This window comes from Phlebotomus papatasi, chromosome 1 (genome assembly GCF_024763615.1).
Source record: "Phlebotomus papatasi isolate M1 chromosome 1, Ppap_2.1, whole genome shotgun sequence".
Taxonomy (NCBI): domain Eukaryota; kingdom Metazoa; phylum Arthropoda; class Insecta; order Diptera; family Psychodidae; genus Phlebotomus; species Phlebotomus papatasi.
In genome coordinates this window covers 78,922-99,781 of record NC_077222.1, presented here as the reverse complement: position 1 = coordinate 99,781, position 20,860 = coordinate 78,922, and the positions used below count along the sequence as shown (strand labels likewise).

At 33.5% G+C, this 20,860-nt stretch overlaps 1 protein-coding gene across 2 annotated transcripts in view; it reads right to left on the bottom strand.

The window, feature by feature from the left end:
• LOC129809623 (homeobox protein abdominal-B) overlaps nt 1–20,860 on the bottom strand; it is a 59,484-nt gene that overhangs the window by 7,635 nt on the left and 30,989 nt on the right. The window contains exons 4-8 of one of the 2 annotated variants that reach the window (XM_055859581.1): nt 15,083–15,147; nt 14,063–14,105; nt 2,092–2,373; nt 1,783–1,964; nt 1,549–1,720 (exon numbers count right to left, since the gene is read on the bottom strand). In XM_055859581.1, the coding sequence (XP_055715556.1) occupies nt 1,549–1,720; nt 1,783–1,964; nt 2,092–2,373; nt 14,063–14,105; nt 15,083–15,147 (744 nt within the window). The remainder of the gene's footprint in view (nt 1–1,548; nt 1,721–1,782; nt 1,965–2,091; nt 2,374–14,062; nt 14,106–15,082; nt 15,148–20,860) is intronic. The other variant, XM_055859582.1, reaches the window with a different exon arrangement.

Here is a 20,860-nt window from a genome sequence, read left to right as displayed (position 1 = left end):
AACTATTTTCTTATACTTCTTTCCAATTTATTAAAAAAAGGTAAGAAATTTTAAGCCCAATAAATCAGTCGAAAAAATATGGCCGCAAATTATAGTTTTATATACCAAATTAAAATAATAAATACTGTTATAAAATTTTTTGTAATCAAGTTATCGAAATTGCTGTATTTAAGAGATATTTTGTTTGAAATAGTTCCAAACAGAAATAAATTCATAAAATCCAGGCATTGAAATACCACCAAAATTATGTTTAATTTACTCATAGGTTATTTTGATTTGAGTATTTCTGAACAAATTTGAACTGTTTACATACCGATACATAACTAAAACAAATTTAGATGAATTCGTAGAGCATATTCGTTTTAAAAATATTGTGAATTATCTTTAAGTATTATTTAAAAGACTGTATGAAGAACTTTTTTATTCGAAGTCGTAATAAGGTTATAAAAATCTTGTATGGTTTTACTCAATAAAGCGTGTCCCGGATTTAAATCCAAGTTTTCGACATGAAGTTAGTCACAATAGGAATTGAGTATTGTTTTGATTTTTTTGACGTTTCAAGAGAACTTCGTTAGATTTTCATTTCTGAATAAAATATTGAAAAATGTTGTGTTTTGGCTGAGAAAAGTGATAAAAATGGAGAACCTGCGCAAATTGATCGTGGACACGTACCTAAAGAATCCAAAATCGAGCTGTTCTGAAATCGGAAGGATCACCGGAAAGTGTCCATCCACGGTGCAAAGGGTTATATTACGCTTCAAGGAACTCAAGACTGTTGTTCGAAAGCCAGGATGTGGCAGAAAACCTGGAGCTGTAGACAAGAGGACGGAGAAGAGAGTGTTGGCGATTTTCCAGAAGCAACCTTGCCTTTCAGTCAAAGATGTGGGCAAAAAGCTGGGTATCTCCAAGAGCTTAGTGCAGAGAATCAAAGAGAATAACGGATTGATAACGTACAAAGCTCAAGCTGCTCCCCATTGCACTGACAAGCAGAGGCAGTGTCAAAACGGGGTCGAGAAATCTGAGTGATCGAGTTTTGAAAGGCTTTCAATGATGAATTTTTATGGACGACGAAACTGTCGTAAAAGGTGAATTTACTCAGTTGCCCGGCCAACAGTTTTACACGGCGAAGACTCATACTGGTGTAGCCAGCAAGTACAGGTTCAAAGATTACGACAAGTTCTCGAAGAAATATTACGAAGAGACTTGAAGAAGAAGGCTAATCCAGCCAAAGATTTGCAGGACTTCGCAAGAAAGTGGAAGAAAGTCGTCATAGATCGTGGGGACGACCTTGTCCAGAGCCTTATAATGGGAGTAAAGAAGATGGTGCGAGATTTCGCGGAGAAACCGCTTAAATAAAAAAAACCATAAAGTGGATTTGAATCACAATTAAAACCCTTTTAAGAAATATAAATAGTATTTTTATATGTAATATAGTTTTTTAATGAGAGTCATTTGTCTTCTTCGCATTTAAATCTGGGACACGCTTTAATCCACAAAAAAAACACTACACTATAAGGTACTTCCCATATAAAAATTGAGACACTGTACCTGGAGACTCACCTGGCGTAGAATAGGCATCACTAGCATAGGGCCTAAGTCCACTAGTGGCATAAGTGGTATCGTAGGCGGACTGAGTGCCCGTGCCTTCGACTGTCTGTCTCGCTGTATGGCGATCATCCGTTAGGTAAGATGGTTGATCTCGGTAATTCCAATAAGGTGGCTATACAAACACCAAAGTATAAATATATGCTGATCGGTTAAAAATTCTAACTACAATCTTACCTGTGGAAATTGCGCTTCTGGATACCCATAGTAGACAGACTTGCGATCCCTCTCGAGATAGTACTGCGAGTGGGTGTGATATTGTGATTCAAAACCAGTCTCATAGCCCCAGGCGTGTGGGTGTCTTATGACGGAAGGATCAGGCTCAAATCCTGGACGTTTTGCAGGTATATGAAGGGGGCCTGGAAAAGAAAAGTTAGTGAGTGACTCTGAGAATTTGTGAATAGTTTGTAGGTGCCCAAAGTGCAAGGTGCGGAACTACTGGGCATGATGATTTAGGGGCAGGGCATTGTGGGCTTAAGAGTTTACCTGCCGGCTGTGAGCTGACACTTGCCGGAGACTCACTCGCCGTCGATGGCGCCACGATCTGTGTCTGTCCCGCAACCGCATTGGACTGCTGGACACCACCTGTGTTTGGCTGATTTGGGGGTTGTTGCACCACATGATTCGCCTGTTGGCTCGATTGCTGCTGGATGGCCGATGGTGGACTATGTCCTCCCGCCTGACCGGCGGTGTCCTCGTACATGGCAGCACCAGAAGCGTGGGTGTGTGTGTGCTGCCCCCACCAGGCCCCGGCAGTGGCGTGCGACCCTGCCGAGACATCGTGGGGGTCGTAAAGAGCGCACGCCAGCGGGATGGTTGTAAAATGGTGGGGTGAGATAGTTATTGTTGTAGTTTTGCGTTTTTTTTTTTAATCCAGAAGATACCGAGTTACAAGTACACAGTTTACCCGCGGTAAGTGTCAAGAATATGGTGGGTGGGTGTCGTGGATAGTCCGATTCACCACACCGTTTGGTTTTCCAGCACACACATAAATCACCAATAGTCACAGAATGCACGGATTTTAGTACGTTATTTGTAATTTATGGGCCAGTTTCAAGTTGGTGAAATATTCGTTACGCAATTGTTGAAAAAACACAGTGTTAGACAATCGTTGCCATCAGTCACATACACACACATATACAGGTTGTGGAGCAAAGTGCATGACGCCAGTCAATAGTGATGATTCGTGGCCATTTGGTGGCCATTCACGGTGCATCCCAGGCAACATTCAACCATAATTTTTGTCCATGGCCAGTTAATGTGTATTCCGCGTGTTTCGTAGATACGATTGATTTTTTTAACAGTGTTTTTGCCACACACACAATCAAATTTTTTTACGACAGTTTTTTTTTGCCCCGGTTCACATTTGTTTTGATTTGTTATTTATATTTTGTTATTAGACGTTGACAACCGGTAAATGGTGCAGTTGCAAACAAAAATCGCAATAAGAATATACAATACCAAGTGTTGTGATCCAGTGCACAAGATTTTTGGATTTTGCATGGAAGTATAGAATAGAAAAAAAAAACAAAATACACACAAATCAGTTTTGGGTTCTTCTTCAGTGCAAATAAGGACTGCGGTACTTTCACTATGTCTACGCTCTCACGACTTCCACACGAGTTTTTCCGCTTTTTCGCGCGGAGAGAAAAACACCCCTTAACGCAATATCCTCACTCCCCAACTGTCTCTGACGGTTGAGGGAATTTCTTGAGATCTGTTAAAGCACTCAGGGGTTGAGAAAGCTCACCTTGGTGAGTGTATCATTTTTTTTGGCACAAGTTCGCACTGTTTGTCTAGTCGTTGGATCGACAAAATTTCGCCATCACTTGAATATTAAAATAGCTCTAGTCGCCACGAAAATGTCGCTCTTCTGTCCTCCAGAGAGTCAGCAAGAGGCCAAAAAAATCACCAACACGCACTCCGCATATATGCGGTCAATTGGTAGAATTGTTGAAACATGGAGATTTTATCCAATTGATTGGGTCTACTTTTTTGTGACATTTTGTTAGATCCGAAATATGCAACGTTGGGCAAAAGCTCATGTTCTCGTGTTAAATGATCGACGATCCCAACTTTTTCGTACAATCCACAACATTATCTCCAATTCACTACACTCTTAGTAGTAAAACCTAAAAGTCACGACCACGAGAATCAAACCGTTCGTGACACAAAATTTGAATATCTTCGTATCTCTATAGCGAATAAATACCTTCGCAGTGCGCCAAGTTTGAGATTGTAAGTAAGCAAAGTGACGACGGGAAGACGTCCGTATCACGCGATGCTTGGCTTTACACTGAAAAGCAATTTGGTGCTTCGCTCTGAACGACACTCTCTCGTCAATCTCGCTCTATTTTCCTCGCAACCGACACTCGCTATCGCAGTGAGAATCCCAACAACGTTTTTGTGGAGAGAAATATGAAAAGCTCATCGCGCGCGTGATACAAGAAGCAGGCTCTTCAGATACACGCATGCGTCAATTACGGTGCATTCTGCTATATATGTGAACATGTAGGAGTGAGACCGACCAATAAAAGAATAAGACAAAATATATCAAAAGCTTCGCCTCCAAATCGCACGCTCTCTCTTGATTTTGCCAGCGCACTGTGTTTCGATGAGGGACACTGTGAAGGTCTATATCTGTGTGAAAGACTTGTCTGTACACATAAGACCTGTATTAGTGAAATCGCCACGCGTGCGTATGTTGCTCTTTCCATCTAGCGGCTATCGACAGAACTCATTTCATATTATCACCGCATTATAACACTGTATGTTATTATCGCAAAAGAAAATTTCCCAAAAAAACCTTTTGCCAATTTTCCCATACACTCCCCCGGAGATAAAGTGTCGATACCGAGACGTCACACTTCCAACCATAAATCAAGGTGCAATTTTCCACTAAGTGAAAATCATAAACAGGTAGAGTAGATACTAAAAATGTACGGAGAGACTTTAATGGCGATGCATCATTAGAATAAAACATGTTAATCGATTTGAACAAACATTACGAAGTGACTTTTTTACTCTTTCTCCCTCAGTCGAAAGCTAAAGTTATTCCCACCCATTGGCTATATGAGGGTTATATTATTCTTTCAACAAAAGACACAACAGTTGAGAAGCTAATTTCACAGACAGATCTTTTGTTGCGTGCGTAAGGGCCTAATGAGAAGGGAACTCTGAATTCTGTATACACTTCAAAGTAGAAGATTGGAACTCTTACGAAATTGCAATTTAAATATTAAATTTCACAAGGAATTTAATGATCTAACAAATGATTCAAAGTGAAACATAATTTATCGATTTGATTTTGAAACTGCGTAACTTTATAGCATCTACACATTATAATAATTTTTCGTCAACTATTTGGAATATTAAACGAATTTTTTTACGCTTGTGTAGGGTAAGTGTGCCAAATTCCGGCCAGCTTGCAATTCCGGCCACCTTTTTTGTTCCTCGAATTTTCATGAACTGTTAGATTTTACGTACTCTAGAGATTATACAATGCAAAAGAATAACAAAAATGTAGCTTCGACAAACGAGATAACATGAAAAAGACATTGGAAGAATTCCCGAAGGGCAAGGAACTATGAGAATGAAGGTGGCCGAAATAGGGCACCAAAGCTATGTCTATATTTTTATTTATTTTAAAATGTATTAAGAATGATTTTAGAGTAAATCAAGACGGTAAACTCTTTACGAGGTTCCAAGCAACACTCTTTCAGAAGAAAGAATAACAAAAAAATCTATTTGTATTTAAAATATTACATTTCAAACTTGAGACTTCGACGCTTGCATGCAACTATGCCGAAATTTGGCACACTTACCCTATGTGTAACGAGAACTGATAATTTTTTCTTCAATAGTGTTAAATAAGGACATGAATTTCTCTAGTGTGTAGAGACCATTATATGACTCCAATTCTTACGGTATTCATATTTCGAAACAGGTTTGAAACCAGATAAAAAATCGTCAGCACAAGCGTAGTGAAAACCTATACACTCAACTCTTCCTTATCCGGCACTTCGATATCCGTGTGACGGCCGTCAAACACTGACTATTGATGTATTCGAAACTTTTTTACGTAACATACAGTTTATCGAATATGAATTAAAGTGTTAATTTCATTTTATCAAAGGTTTTGATACATAATTGTCATACAAAATGAAACATACACACACGACAGGGAAAATTTTTATTCACACAGCACAAAATATAAAAACCGTTGACCAGATTCAAAAAATCTAAATGTCATTTAGTCCCCTGTCAGACGGAAAACCCTTTAAGAACAAGACACTCTTTACGGACCGAAAATCAACAATAAAAATTAAATAGGTAAACAAAATTAGTGAAAGGTCTTACACCTAACCTCGGAAAGTGCAACAGAGTCTGATTCGGTGTATTTTGCCTCTATGAACGATAGCCCAAAAATTTAAATAATTTTTCGGACAATACCAATGAATGATAATTTTCACTCTAGTGACAAATATTGTAGTTTCCAGTGTCAAAAGGTTTTTTGCTTAAAAAATAATAATAAAAATCATTCATCAAATGCGGTAATTTGGAAATCCTTCACTTTTGAGCTCTAATATTTACTACATAGCAAATAATTGGAAATTCGAAAAAATATCCTAGATTCCTACAACCTCTTACTTTGCGATTACGCACAAACATTAGAAAGAAATTACTTTAGGTGGTAAGGAGAAATTATTTTATCTATGGGTCACAGGCGACCCAATCGTCCTTAAAAGGATAACGAAGAGCTGAGTGTAATAACTAGGATTCAACAGTTTTGGAAAGCTTTTATGTCAGATTTCAGTATAACGCCTTCAACCCTAGAAATTATAACCATACTAAGTTAATGAATATGTAAATTCTATAATTTTACAATTCTAAATAAATAAATAAAACGCATTTTTTTAATTCATTTTGAAAACGAATCTATTAGGATTATCGAGTATATTAAGAGTAAAACGATTATCGAGAGTAATAGATCAGTGCAACAATGATCATAGCAAAAAGTTCATTTTGTAACCAAATTTAAATTTTACAACGATTAATCGCAAGGTCTTCTCGATAATCATTTTTCCATACGTTTTTGCATAGAGGCACTGAAACGTAATGGCAAGTTTTTTCCTAAAGAATACATTGACTCATTATCAATTTGATATATTTCAAAATTGTGCATTAAAAGCTATCCAAAAAAATATATTTCAGAATGTTCGCCGAAATAATACAAGAACAACGAGTAAATTTGTTTAAGCCGCGGTGCAATATCTACAAAATTTTTAAAACAAAAAGTAAAAAATAGCTTCACTTTTTATTAGACTTGATAGGCCCCTGATTATCGTTTTATTCTTTTGTTTTGTTATTTTTATTATAACAAAACAATTTATTTAAAATTCATTTTTATTTAGTGTGGTTTAATTAATATCACATGTTCAAGAAGCTCCAAGTTTATCTTAAACCATATTTAAATGTCATAAACCCATAATGCTAATCAATAGGACAAAATTATCACTCTTTAAATCGCTGACTTCTGATTACGTATTAAAAGAACCACATATAATTAAAAAAGAAAAGCAATTTTATTTAAATTAATCAAGCATGAAGCTCAAAATTTCTCTTCATTAACATCAAAAAAGAGTTAAAGAGCTGATTGTAGATTAAGAAAGGAGGCGTGGCTGCTAACGAAACAGAGAAGTGCATCAATATATATGAGTGTAAGTGTAAGCTACCTTGGACGGCACTGAAGGATTTCTTATTGTTATTTCACGGTAATAAAGTCATAATAGTGTTATGTGAGAACAAACCAAAGTGGTGTGTTGGCATTTGTTGATTCCAATGAGACTTAATGAATTAGACAGAAGGGGTTAAATAACTTTGATGGGTGAATGTATACTTAAGGAAAGAGAAAAAGACAAAACTTGTAGGAGCTTGATAGACTTGTTTTTTATATGAGTGAAAGTTACAAAATCCAACCCCTTTCTTGTTTCAATCTTTTCACATATCCTTTACATGCCTTTGAATTAAGACATGCCTTATAAGAAATGAGAATATATTCCTCAACGTTATTCTCGAGAGGGGGGTTTGTTTTTTTTTTTAGATACTCTGGAGTCTTTTTTTTACTTTTATCTGATGCTTTCACAACTTTATGACCGTGATGATGATTTTGAGGATTTGATGCTATCGAACATGCAGTCATTTCCCATAAAATGCACAGAAGGATCAAGGGGCAAAAATCATTTCAATTCACCTAAAAAAAAAGGTGATTTTATTCCTTCGTACCTGTTGTATAAAATTATTTCTCTTTGTCTTTTACGATTTTTCTTTAGTTCAAGAAAAAGTAATTTGAAAATATTTGAAAAAAAATATATCTTGAATCCTGATTACATATCTCAGAAATCTGTAACTAGAAACTAGACCCTTGTGCAATTTCATGTCAGATATCAAAGACAAAAGCATATAAGAAACTCTCAGGATAATTTTTGTGTTCTAAACTGATCTTAGAAGCACGCGGACTCTGTTCTTTTCACCTATTTTCCCAACCGTGAGTGTAAAACACTTTTATGGCAACAATTTGACAAATGACCACTTAAAAATTTTACAACAATAATAAATTTCGCTTTCAATATCACTAATCGGTCGTAATAAAACCACCTTAAACATTTTTATGTAATAATAACACACATTAAAATTGTTTGTATCTTCACTCGAAAATATCATACGGTCGACTCACGCGTTATACACTCTTGCACTTGAATTATTTCCGCTAGAGAAATTACTATCAGTGTAGTTGAAATGAGGGAGACAGAGAAAGAAGTGCTTCATGAAAATCACATTAAAAAGTACGACGTTGGAAAAATTGTTAAACCATTTTTCCTCCAAGCAACAGTTTCGAAATTACTATGCAACAAATGAATGAGCGTGTGCTCATGAATTTCATGAATTAATATTTATTTTCATTCTGGGAGTCTTATGGTGTAATTGGTAAAAGTGTCACCTCCTAGACGGATTGATTTCCGACTCAACTTTCCGCTTGTATGATTCGCTTGGTGCAAAAGAAAAGCAAATCTCCAAAAGAACTTTAGAAATATAACGAAACTATTAAGATAACATAATTATTACGAAAACATAATTATGGATTAATGAGTCATTCTGAATTAGTCTGAATTTAAAAAGACTGCCGCCGAATAAAGTACTTTCGCGTCATTTACCGTTTACCGATTACCAACCGATTTGAACTGATTCACAAATCACTCAAAAGATCCCCCAAAATAGTTTTAAAAATAATAATATTGATTTTCAGATAAAAATTAGTTATCGGTTATGAACCGCTTCATTATCGGTTCAAAACCGATTGGAACCGATTCAGTTTTGTCGGAAATTCCAAGACCTTTCCAACGAGCCCAAACGTGATCCCATTCGTTTGATAAATGCGCTCTATATGGACTTTTTAACCTTTGACCTTGAAAAGCCGTTATTAGGAATGATTCATCAGTATTTTCGTATAAGGACGAAATGTCCGCCTGGGTAATCTCTAAAACCTATCCAAAAATGAAAAAATCGCACGACGCGTTTTCGAGCAATCCCAAAAAAAACATGGTTTTGGAAGGGAAGGGGAGGGGAGGGGATCCTTGGGTCGACTTATGGGGGGGGGTCCTCCGAAGGTCCCAAGTCGCTTTCTCTTACTGTTTGGCCTCTAGAGCTGGCGACAGTCGGACGAACAGACGGACAGACGGATTTGTTGATAAGATTGGTCTCCGAGGAGTGGAACGTGGAAATTTGGGGGGGGGCGGGTGTGAAAAAATCGAGGGATTATATATATAACTGCTCTCTCCGTGGAGTTCGATCAGTAAAATGGTCGGTAAAAATTTCAAATCTAGTCAATAAAAAGGGGCAGCAAAGCATTCCAGGCTTTGCGAAGTGTTCGAGCTCGTGGGTTATATGCTATACTTCAAAAATACTTTATCATCATTTACTGATTACTGGTTCTAAACCGATTTGAACTGATTCAAAAATCATTCAAAAATTACGCAAAATACCTTAGGAATAATATAATTGATTTTCGGGTAAAAATTACTTATCTGTTATGAACCGGTTCTTTACTCGTTCCTAACCGATTGAAATTGGCTCAAGCTTGTTAAGAATTTCAAGACCTTTCCAACGAGTCCAAATGTGATAAAATTCGGTTGCAAAAGGTGCTCTTTTTAGCCTTTTAAATATTTGACCTTGAAATACAGTTATTAGGAATGAATCAACGATATTTTTGTATAAAGACAAAATGTCCACCTGGATTATCTCTACATTATATCAAAAAAAAAACATGATTATTTTACTGAACGAAATTACAATTTTAGTGAGTATTTTTACTGATCAGACCTATTATTCTACTGACTATATGTATGCATGATTTCACTGACCAAAATTTCTTATTTTCTTGTAAAGTAAATTTATTGACCGGTTTTCCCGAAATCCAAAATACTGACCACAAATATTTTTGTCATGTAAAAATGTTCTGGAAAAAGTTCCTCAGTGAATGGCAATATTAAAAACCATAAGAATTGGTTAGTAATTGCATCACTTGTGGCTGTGATTGTTTTTCCTCGCACAAGAAACCCTAAAGCGGGCCATGTGTTCTTTACCCAACGATCCCATTTATTGGTCATATAAACTTTTCACGAGGTTACGAAAGTGAAAAGCTCTCTACGTCTTGTGCCTTTTTGGGGTATTTTCAAAGAAAGTGACACTTCTTCAAGCATAAAATAGCTTTCAATTTTCTGCAGTGTAGTTCAAAATCATTTCGAATTCACTTATTAAATTGAGAAGTACACTGTGTTTCGCCTTGACAATTACGGCCTTTAATAATAAAAATTGTAATGATGTCTAATTGCATCTCATTGGAGATTTATTCCGTCTAATCGAGATTTCGAAACATTGTCTCTTCCAAAGTACAAAAAATAAAAATTTTGTTTTTCTTGTTTTTTTTTTCATTTGTTTTCATGAATGAATGGTCAATACCCAGAAGGTTTGCTTACTGGAACTTACGAAGGCCGAAGGCAAATAAGCTGTTCTTTTTAAAGCAAAAGAAAATTGAATGGATCATAGCAATGAACGTTAATCAGTTATATTCATGCACGAGGAAATGTCAAAATTCTATAAGACAATTATGCAATTAATAAAAAAAATACCTAATAAGTTTCGGTGAATTATTAGTCCATTGAAAGGATTGAAAGTATCAGCTGAAAGTTCTGTTTTGGATATTTTGGCAAAATGAAAATTAAATTCAGAAACGTCAAAATTCTGTGTATTCTCTCTTTTTTGAAGCAGAACTGATATTTTTGTTACACGAACTCTCTCGAAAGGGTAGTTTATAATTTTTTGATTTTTTTTAGTTCTTAAAATTTTCTCTACATGCCTTTATAAATCAAAAACATCTCTGACAAATTATGTCCGCTGTTTATCCGTCTAATCCGTTTGCATGTTACAAGTTCTTGAGATCAAGCCATTAGAACTAGAAACTTTAGACCTTGTGGAAACCTTCCATCACTCCAAATACAATTAACGTAGCCTATATTGTTCCACCACTTCTCTCCTTTCCCTCCAAAGCCATATTATTTTGGAATTGGTCGAAAACACATCGTGCAATTTTTTTATTTTTAGATATTTTTTATTAACCGATTTGTAAAGTAGAAAAGCGAATAAAAAAGTGTCATACTTCAGAACGTTGAAGATATTTTGGAATTCCTGATAAGTCTGAATCTATTTCAATCTATTATAAACGCAATTGTATGAAAAATGAATTATGTTACTCCCAGGCTTTTTGAGCGATATTAAAAAAAATTATAAATCCGTTTAATTTAACTGCGAATTTATAAACATTAAAAAAAAACCAATTGCGCAGTTGAAAAGAATCGTGAACACTATACTTTTCTACATAAATTGGATCTTAAAATAAATTTATTAATATAGATACATTATGCTAAGTCATTTTTTGGGTAGAGCATCCTAAGTAACGAGTATAAGCATTTTGTAAAATGGTAAGTTTTGCTTGCTACCCATTTTATCATACTATAACAAAACAAGGAGCGCGATAGTGATCAATGATCGCAATTTCTCTTTTTTTTTCATATTTTTATACAAACTTTGCTAAACATCAAGTAAAGAAAATCTCAGTCCTGAACAGAGTTCATCGCTCTTTCGGAATACAGGAGTTTTCTTGGGTAAAAATGAAGAGTCAGATTGCTGTGGGAAAAAGGAGGGTGCTGGGAGGAGATAATTCAGCACTTTTAGAGGTGATAAAAACCGCAATAAAATATCGAATGACATGTTAAATCAATCGTTGAAGAAACACTTTTCCCTTTCTTGTTTGTTTTTCCACACCACTTCAAATTGTCTCACACGATCCCTCAATCGACTTTTTTCAGCTTCCTCATCATTGCATTGGGTAGAATTGGTGAAGCTAGGAAAATAGGTTTTAGCTTTAAATGAGAAAGAATTAAAATGCAAATGTGGGTGGAGGATAATTTGAATTCAGTGTGATTATCGCGAGACTGAAACACCCCTTAAAAATATACGATAGAATGCCAAATGAGGCACTTTAAATAATGTATGAAGCCGGGCATTTGCGATTGTCACGGTGAGAGGCGCGAATTGGGCTTACGAATGGGAATAAATGATCTGAGATCGTGATGGAGGTTGAAGAAGCCAAGAATATTCCATCTCAGCATGAATTTCAATTTTTTCGTGGTAAAAATACATGGATGGTGAGACGCGGGAGTAGACATGACACCGCCACTGCATTAATGCAATTAATTCCTCAAGTTTATGGTTGAGCTTATCGTCTCGTGAAGTGTTGTGGAGATGCGCATGAGATTTCAAAAAGGCAAAAGTTAGCCTCTCTTTTTTCCAACATCGCAGGAATTTTAAATGGGTTTTGAGTATGGAGGACAGTAAGATGTCGACAAAATGGCACACGCAATTCCCCAACGAAGTACCACCAACTTTTTGCCATCAACTTTGGCTCATTTAATAAATCCTTGCATATTCAATGAAAATGTTGCTCTATAAATGTTGCAATTTTAAGTGGGAAGTCTCCTTCTTTGAGCTGCGCGCGCCTTGAGGCCATCATCTCTTTTTTGGTCTTAAACTCAAATGGCTCAATAGAGGTGCGGAGCATCCATGAAATAAAAAGAAATTAACTTGCATCAAGCATCAATTCCATGACTTTATTGACGACCATTTGTGCGAGTTCCAGAGAGAACTCTCCTGTACAATGCCAAGAGTTGCTTATTTAAAATATGCATCTTATTTTCAGAGTGCTCGAGAAATCTTCTTTGTAGCTTATTATTAAAACAACCTGTTTCTTTAAAGACTACCGAAAAAATACACGTGATGAAAAGCCAAGCACATAAATTAATGTATAATTCCACCAGAGATAATGAAGACCACCAACTTCGTGATAAACTTCATTTAAATCGCTTCCTAAAATCACTCTTTTGCCATGCGATCTTAAAATACTAAATTGATTTTACGAGGCTTTCATTTACCAATAGCTTATCATTTTTTTAACTAAATTCTGTAAACCAAATAACCAATTTACTTTTATGCGGGTTCAGTTCAGAGTATAAGTTCAAGCCAACTTTCTGGATATTCGCTATTATTTAAATGCGAATAAAATTTAATTTTAAACTAAAGTGCCAAAGGATTAAGGTTTGGAGGCCGTTTTTATTTTAATTTGAACTTTTATGGTATCTACACACTAGAAGCAATTTTCGTAAAAAATTGCCTTTTTTAAAAAATTCTGACGTTTTTGCCTACAAGGATAGGGGAAATTTTCTTTAAAATGACATTTTTTAAAGAAATTTCTACTAGTGTATAGAGGCCTTTAGGGATAAATCATAATTAAATCTTTTTTTCTGTTAATATTGCTCAAAATCGTTTAAATTAACGTAAGTAATATTATACATAAACTCAGATATTTATCTAAATGTCCAAATTAAAGTTCAAACAAATCTAACCTCATTTGTGAATATTTATAATTCCAAAGTTAATTGTTCCATAATCACATCTATTCAAATTCCAAGAGTTTTAAGAAACTGAAAGTCTTTTCAAACCCAAAATTGATTAAACAATGTCCTTAAATTAAAATCATTATAAGGGAAAACCTTGTGTGGAATATTCGTGATTTGCGTGAAAACTAATTTAGCAGAAAATCTAATAAAATTTAATTTTAAAATAATAAATACTCTATTTTAACTTGATGCAAAAAACATCTACTTAACGATATTTTCTCTACCAAGGGCGCACTTTGGAAGAGCATTAAGAAAAATAGGGCAAAAAACACGAAAATTGTAAGAAAACAAGGAATCAAAATGAGTAAAGTATTTTTTTTTTGATTTATTAGCCGTGTGTCAAGTGACTATAAAAAGTTTTTTTTTGTAATCTCTGAAATACATACCGTAAGCCGCACTGGCCAGATTAGCGTGAGTCCTGTTGAAGAGCTGAAAGATGAAAGATAAAAAATGGTCACATTGAGAAAAATTTAATTTTCCAATTTTATGGCACTTTTCATCCCATTGTTTATCTAGAAAGAAAAACACCGAAAGCATAAAGATTTTCTCTCGTCGTCGTACGCAATAAAAACATCAAATATTATAAATATGGGCTCTAATGAATTAGTTGTTGTTTAACACAAGTGGAATGATGAAAATACAAGGAAGTTTTTGTTAATAACTAAACATTATAAGAAAAATGTGAATCTTTTAAAACAACTGTCCGGATGTCACTGTACTTTTTTAGAAAACAGCGAAGTAAGCCCTTTTATCCAATTTAGGGGTTAATGGCCTAGTTAATGTAAAAAATTTCGTCAAATTATAATGAATTATTGTATAGAAATGCTTTGAAGCAATATCTATACATATCTAACAAAATTTTCGAGAATGTTTTTATAATATATCTCATTGAAAAATATACATCTTTCCAAATTATGCATGTTTCAGTACTTTTATTGACCATTTGTTTTAAAATAAATTTTATTTAAATACGAGATAGAATAACTTATTAGAATATTAGAATAGAGCATATCTTGCATATTTAACTTATACTTATTCATAAATGACTGGATTTAGTTACTTTATTTTAGGTGACCAATAATTTACATGGCCAAAAAGACTTACTCCACCCTATTATTATACTTTAACAACACAATTTCACAGAGTGCTAATGAAGTTTACTAATTTGTTTGCTGCACTTTATTTTTACGTTGTATACTTTGTGCACATGTTTTCGAAAAGAATAATGTTTTATCCAATTAGATCAGAATGTCCAAGTTAGTTTTTTAAATGTAATTTTATTCTATGACGACTTAAAGTAATACGAGTACAAAATGAATCCGACGAAAATACATTGCTCAGTTAAAAACTCTCAAAAGGAAGTTTTTATTATGATGGATAAGGTTTACGACAAAATACCTTCTCACCTTCGGAATGATTATTGTACTCCCGACTTTGTAAGCGCCAAAGTAATTGTCATTACTAGAAGCCTCTGCAAAAAAATGAAGAACGTAGTTAGAAAGTAACTATGCGAATACATATGATTTTATAAATGACTTAACATTATTACATAATTTTAGATACACACATCTAGTTAGTTTCAAACCTGTGCTGTTGATTTAAAAGAAAAATGCTGAGATAGTAAAGAATCTCAGCTAACTTAACAATAATCAGTTTTATCAACTTGCTTCATAATAAAATTTATTAAATTATCTGAATAATTGCACCTTGATTAATCTTTTTTATTGAATTAAGAGACTTTACATTTTGACGATTGTAAATTGATCTCTGCAGGGTTTTACTAAAATAAAGCGAAATTTATTTTCTATCCATTATATTACAAATCTTATGTATTGTATAAACTACAACAATTTCTTCTTTAATAAATATAAATTTTGAGTGAAAATTTAACCTTTTATGATGCTGAACTATATCCTGTCTTTTTAAAATCGTCAAAAGTCGGTTTCTTTAGCATCTCAGCCTATCCAATCTAACATAATTTGAAATTAACTCAAGTTAATTTTAATCAAACTCTTCATGTGTTTTAATAAAGCAAGATAAAACCCATCAAGCTCACAGGATTAACTAATACTATAACACTCGTTATCAGTTTAGTTTTTACATTTTCAAAATTTCTCTCAAAAGCTAATTAAAAAATTGGTGAAATAATGTCCCAGTTTTTTGATCTGTTAGAAATCGTCCCATTCACAAAGAAAAAATTGCATTGAAAAAATCAGTTGCCTAGGTGTTAATGGAAACTTTTAAGGGTTGAGAATTGAAGGTTATAATATTACTAACTCTATGAAATTTGAGCAATAAAATTTCTTAAGATTCTGTTGCTAATTTCAGCATTCGTCAAGATGTATCAGATAGTTCCTTTCAACTTAGTGAGTGCACAGTGATTAAAAGTTCGCTTTCCATAGCAATTGAATCTTGCGGATGTTGTAAGAGTAATTCGAATTACCTTTTTCCAAACCACGATTGCCTATTGCAAAATCCATGATGATTAATGATGTGTTTACAAACCGCAAAACAATGAAATAAGTATATGTTTTCTCTACCTTTTGATAATCTTATATGACTCAAATGGCTAAAATGTCAATAATTTTCCATTCACTGTCTTTTTTTTTTAAAAACTCTGTCAATGAGATCATTTTTAGCTGATTAAGTGCTGTCTCTAGCAGATAAATTTGGCTTCGCGACATCTTGTGATACAAGAAGATCTCATTTGAATGGCTGTCGAGAATTGCTAAGGTGTGAAAATTTCCATTTGAAACTCAATAATCTTAGAAAAGAAGCTTCTTTGAAAAAAGCATCCTATTTAATATGGGAGTTGAATGTGTTTGCACATAAAATGTTTTTCATGCCTTCAGAAGTTGGTTAATTGGTGGCAAATCGAAGATATATTGGTTTGAAACTCTTTAATAGATTTAAGCACTTTTTTCCAAAAAAAAAACCAATATATCTTTGAATGTTTAATGAACCAGCAAAATACTATTAACGAATGCGCATGAGATTATGGTAAAGACGTGGCTTTGGTGAATGATCCTAAGAAAAGTGTCATTGGATCTGTTCCACACAAAAGAGGAAAAAAATGTTGTGAATTAATTCGATGACTAGAAAATGTCGTCAAAAGGTAGCTGATTTGATTAAAAAAATTGATATCAATACTCCTCTTCGCATATGGATTTTAGAGTTTTTCATAATTCAAAATAAAAGCATTAAGCTGTCTACACAATAAGAGAAAATAACATCTTGAGAAAGAAAATAAGTAAAGTGACAAATGAAGTATTTGTTCGCATGTTTTAGTGTGTAATAATTTCTTCGAAGTTATAATTTTCCTGAATTAAATTGAAGTTCTTATCAATACCATTATTGAATTGATATATATCTCCTAATTTTATCCTAATGTCTAACCAGTTTTACTTTCGTTTCGAATATTTCTTATTACTCGAACTCTTCCTAGAGAACGGTAGATTAAAATTTGGAAAGCCTTTAATATAGTCTGATTTTTAGCAAATAACCCTATTTTCCCACGATTTTTTAACACCCCAGCATTTCCACTTTTTAGTCTCCATTAACCACCTCTCCAATATATCTTCGCGAATTAGACGCCTTATGAGAAACGATATGTCCATATGTTTAATATAATGTCTGATACGTTTGAAGTTTGAACTATTCATCCGTTTTCCGACCTAGAGGTCAAAGAGTTGAAAACAGCAATTTGGCCTGCCCCCCCCCCCCAATTAATGCAAGGACCATTAATCTGGCCCATTAATTCTCATCCTTTCACTTCAGAGTACAATTTTTTTCGATTTTGGATATGTTTCAGGCGAATATTTCGTCTGCAGACGAAAACACAGATGAATCTTATTCCTAATAAATAACGGGTTATCAAGATCAAAAACTAAAAAGGATTTAGAAAGCGTATTATTTAATTGAATTTGTCTTCTTTCCAATCGTAAGAAAGGCTTGGAATCTTTGACAAGTCTGAAACCGTTCCAATTGGTTAATTTTAGTGCTCGAACTCTACAAAACTGAAAGAACAATATTTATATTGGCGCTCAAAATAATAGAATCACCTCTGCAAAGACCATTACAGTTAAAAGTTTCTTCAGAAATATATGTTCAAGAAACCAGGTGCAAAAACTGATAAAACAAAACTTTTTAAAATTTTTCGTTTTGCAAATAAGTTACTTGTAATGCATAATGTTATTTATGTATTTCAAAAAAATATCATTTATTTCATTTCATATCAAAAATAATGGTTTTTAAAAAAGTTTATCATTTTTCATTGATTAAAAGTTTCTTGATACGTTTGTAAAACTTATTCAAAATGAGCAAATACGTTCAACTAACTTCTTTTAACCCAGTTATATTTTGAAGTTAGGATTAATGTCCTAATTCAAAACCATTTTCAGACGCTTTAACTTTGACAGAAGTTTCAACACACTAAGTTCATATTTTTCTGAAGAAAATTACATAAATTTGCTCCTTGACTCTTCTAGAATGTTACTGTTTAGTGAAAATTCTTTAGATATAATTTGAAAACTTCTTAAATGTAAGAAAAATACGCGAGCTTAAAATGCTGCTATTGGAAACATATTAATCCAAATGGAGACAAGGGAAAGTTTCTAATTGGAGACAAACAGTGTAAGATAACCGTGATGAAAGGCTTCCAAAACCTTGTTGAGGAGCACCTGAGTGCAGGATTTGTTCTTATTCCTGATATTTTCTCCTTTCCCATATAGAACAATTAAAAAATCTCTCCAAAAAAAATCATATTTCCGGGGTTTCCTATTGAAGCATTTGCAGACACTTCAGAAAAACCCTTTTTGTTCACGAAATAGGTAATTATTTCATTTGAAAATTTCACGTACCGTTAACAATAAAGATTAGCACTTAATTTAACTAAAATTAGCCAGAAACATGAAATAAATGTTAAACAAAACGAACAAGCAACAGTCACCTCATAGTGTTTTTCATTGGAAAACATGGTTAATCGATGAAAAATTCGATGGTGAAAAGGTACATTTTTAATTTTTCTGAGAAATTAACAAATTAAAATTTGTGAATACGAATGGATTTTCGCTTTATTTGGAGAAAAACTAACTAAATAATGAAACTGTGGTATAGAAAATATATAAATATAATAATTTAGTACTGTATTTATCGTGAAAACAATTACGTTTCCATTTGGAGTACCGAAAAATTTCCATTTGGAGCAGGTTTTGAATTAGCTTAATTTACCCTATGTCATTTGAAAGCCAAATGTCGGGTTTTCAATGGCAAATTTAAGCATGCAAAAGCAATGATAAATGAAAATAAATACAATGTATTTTTTGTTACTTTTGTTTTTAGTATTTTTAGCGCAATTGTATAATCCTCCAATTTTTCCATCCCCCAAAATATCGACCATCCACCCGCCCCCCCCCACCAAAGCCAAACAGTTCAAGATAGTGACTTAAATCTTCTGAGGACCCCCAAATAAGTCAACCCTGGAATCATTAACACGACTTTCATTTTTATTTTGAACAGCTCGAACTCCAAAAGAGAGCAGTTTTCATTTCTCTTTGCAAAACCATGTTTTTTTTCAGAATTGGTCGCAAACGCGTCGTGCTATTCTTTTATCCAATAAATTTTAAATAAATTGCATGGTAGAAAAAATCTTTGCTAAGTCCTCCAATTTGTGAACACAATGTTTCTTTTTCTACGTATTAAACCACTAAATAAATTTATTTATAGATATTTAAGCAACCTTTAATGTATAGCATTTAAGCCTTGAGTTCGAGCATTCTGTATAGTTTGATGCTTTGTCACCCATTTTGAAGCACTTCTCATTTTAAACTCAAGAACAGGTTGTTCGGATAAAATGAAACCATAGTTATGATGAGAAATTTTGTAACGATTTTCAGCGAAGGATACAGATGTTTCTAATACTGCGCGCTGTTTATCATTATTGTCGCTGTTAACCCCCCAAAAAGGCACTCACAGCATTAAATAAATTATACTGCGAATGTTTTGTGGGGAGAGGAAACATGCACACTCCATTAATTTTCGAAAGTTCGTATATTGTATGTCTCATCCCTTTCTTCGGCAATACTACCTCCCTCTTGCGATTGGCTGAACACAGGGAAAAATTAAGACATTTCTCTCAGATTACCAATTTCTTTCCAAAAGTCGAGAAAACGAGAACAACCGACATTGTGTCAAATAAATTATGTAATGAATTTTCATGGGACGTCTTTGCTTTTTCTTTCACCCTCTCTAGAGAATTATCATTATGAGAGGGAACTATCATGATTTGTAAGTATAAAAAGTTAGAGAATTCCGAAGAAATATTAGTTTTTTATCAATATTAAATATTTCTTAAATGAATTTATTAGAATAAAAAAATGCATATTTGAAAAAAAAAATAAATTATATTTTTAATAATAAAATAATTACTCAGCGTGATTAATCAGTTTGAAAAAGACTGTATGACAATCGGTAAAGTGGTACAAGTTGGACAATGGTACATGTTAGACAATGGAACAAATTTGGACAGGGCTTTTTATCTTGATAAATTTAATACTTCATTTTTTTTTGTATATTTTTAATGCTTTAGTTTTATAATTTGGTTCCTTGTGCGTAAAAACAAATTTTGTACTGTATTTATCAAGAAAAAAGCCATGTCCAACTTGTACCGGCGAATTGCCCAACTTGTAACACTAATTCCAAATTATATCACTTTACCCTACGGCAATAAATAAATAATAAATAATAATACTACACTTTGTAGATAAATAATTATGTATGTTCAAACTATAAATGTTCAAACTATGTTAGATCGGTTTTTGTGAAGAATTATCACTGAAGCATTGTTAAACATTTATATTAGTCAAATGCATGCAATATAGTTTATATGTAGCTTTCAATTATTTTAAGAGAATTTAAGTAAGTTCATTAAATTGATTTTTTAGCGAAACATTTGTACTATAATTAAAGTTTTAAAAATCATTTCGTTCAATTTCCAATCATTTTTAAATATTCATCTATCATGTAGATTACGGGTTGATTAGATCTTTTAAAACCATAATTCAAAATTTTTCTCAAGGCATTGAAAGATACAAACAAGCAATGGTAGAAGCTAGGGAATGAGAAACCTAAAGTGTTCGAATGAGATGCAGTGCACTAAATTTTAGCGAATACGACAGAGATAAAAA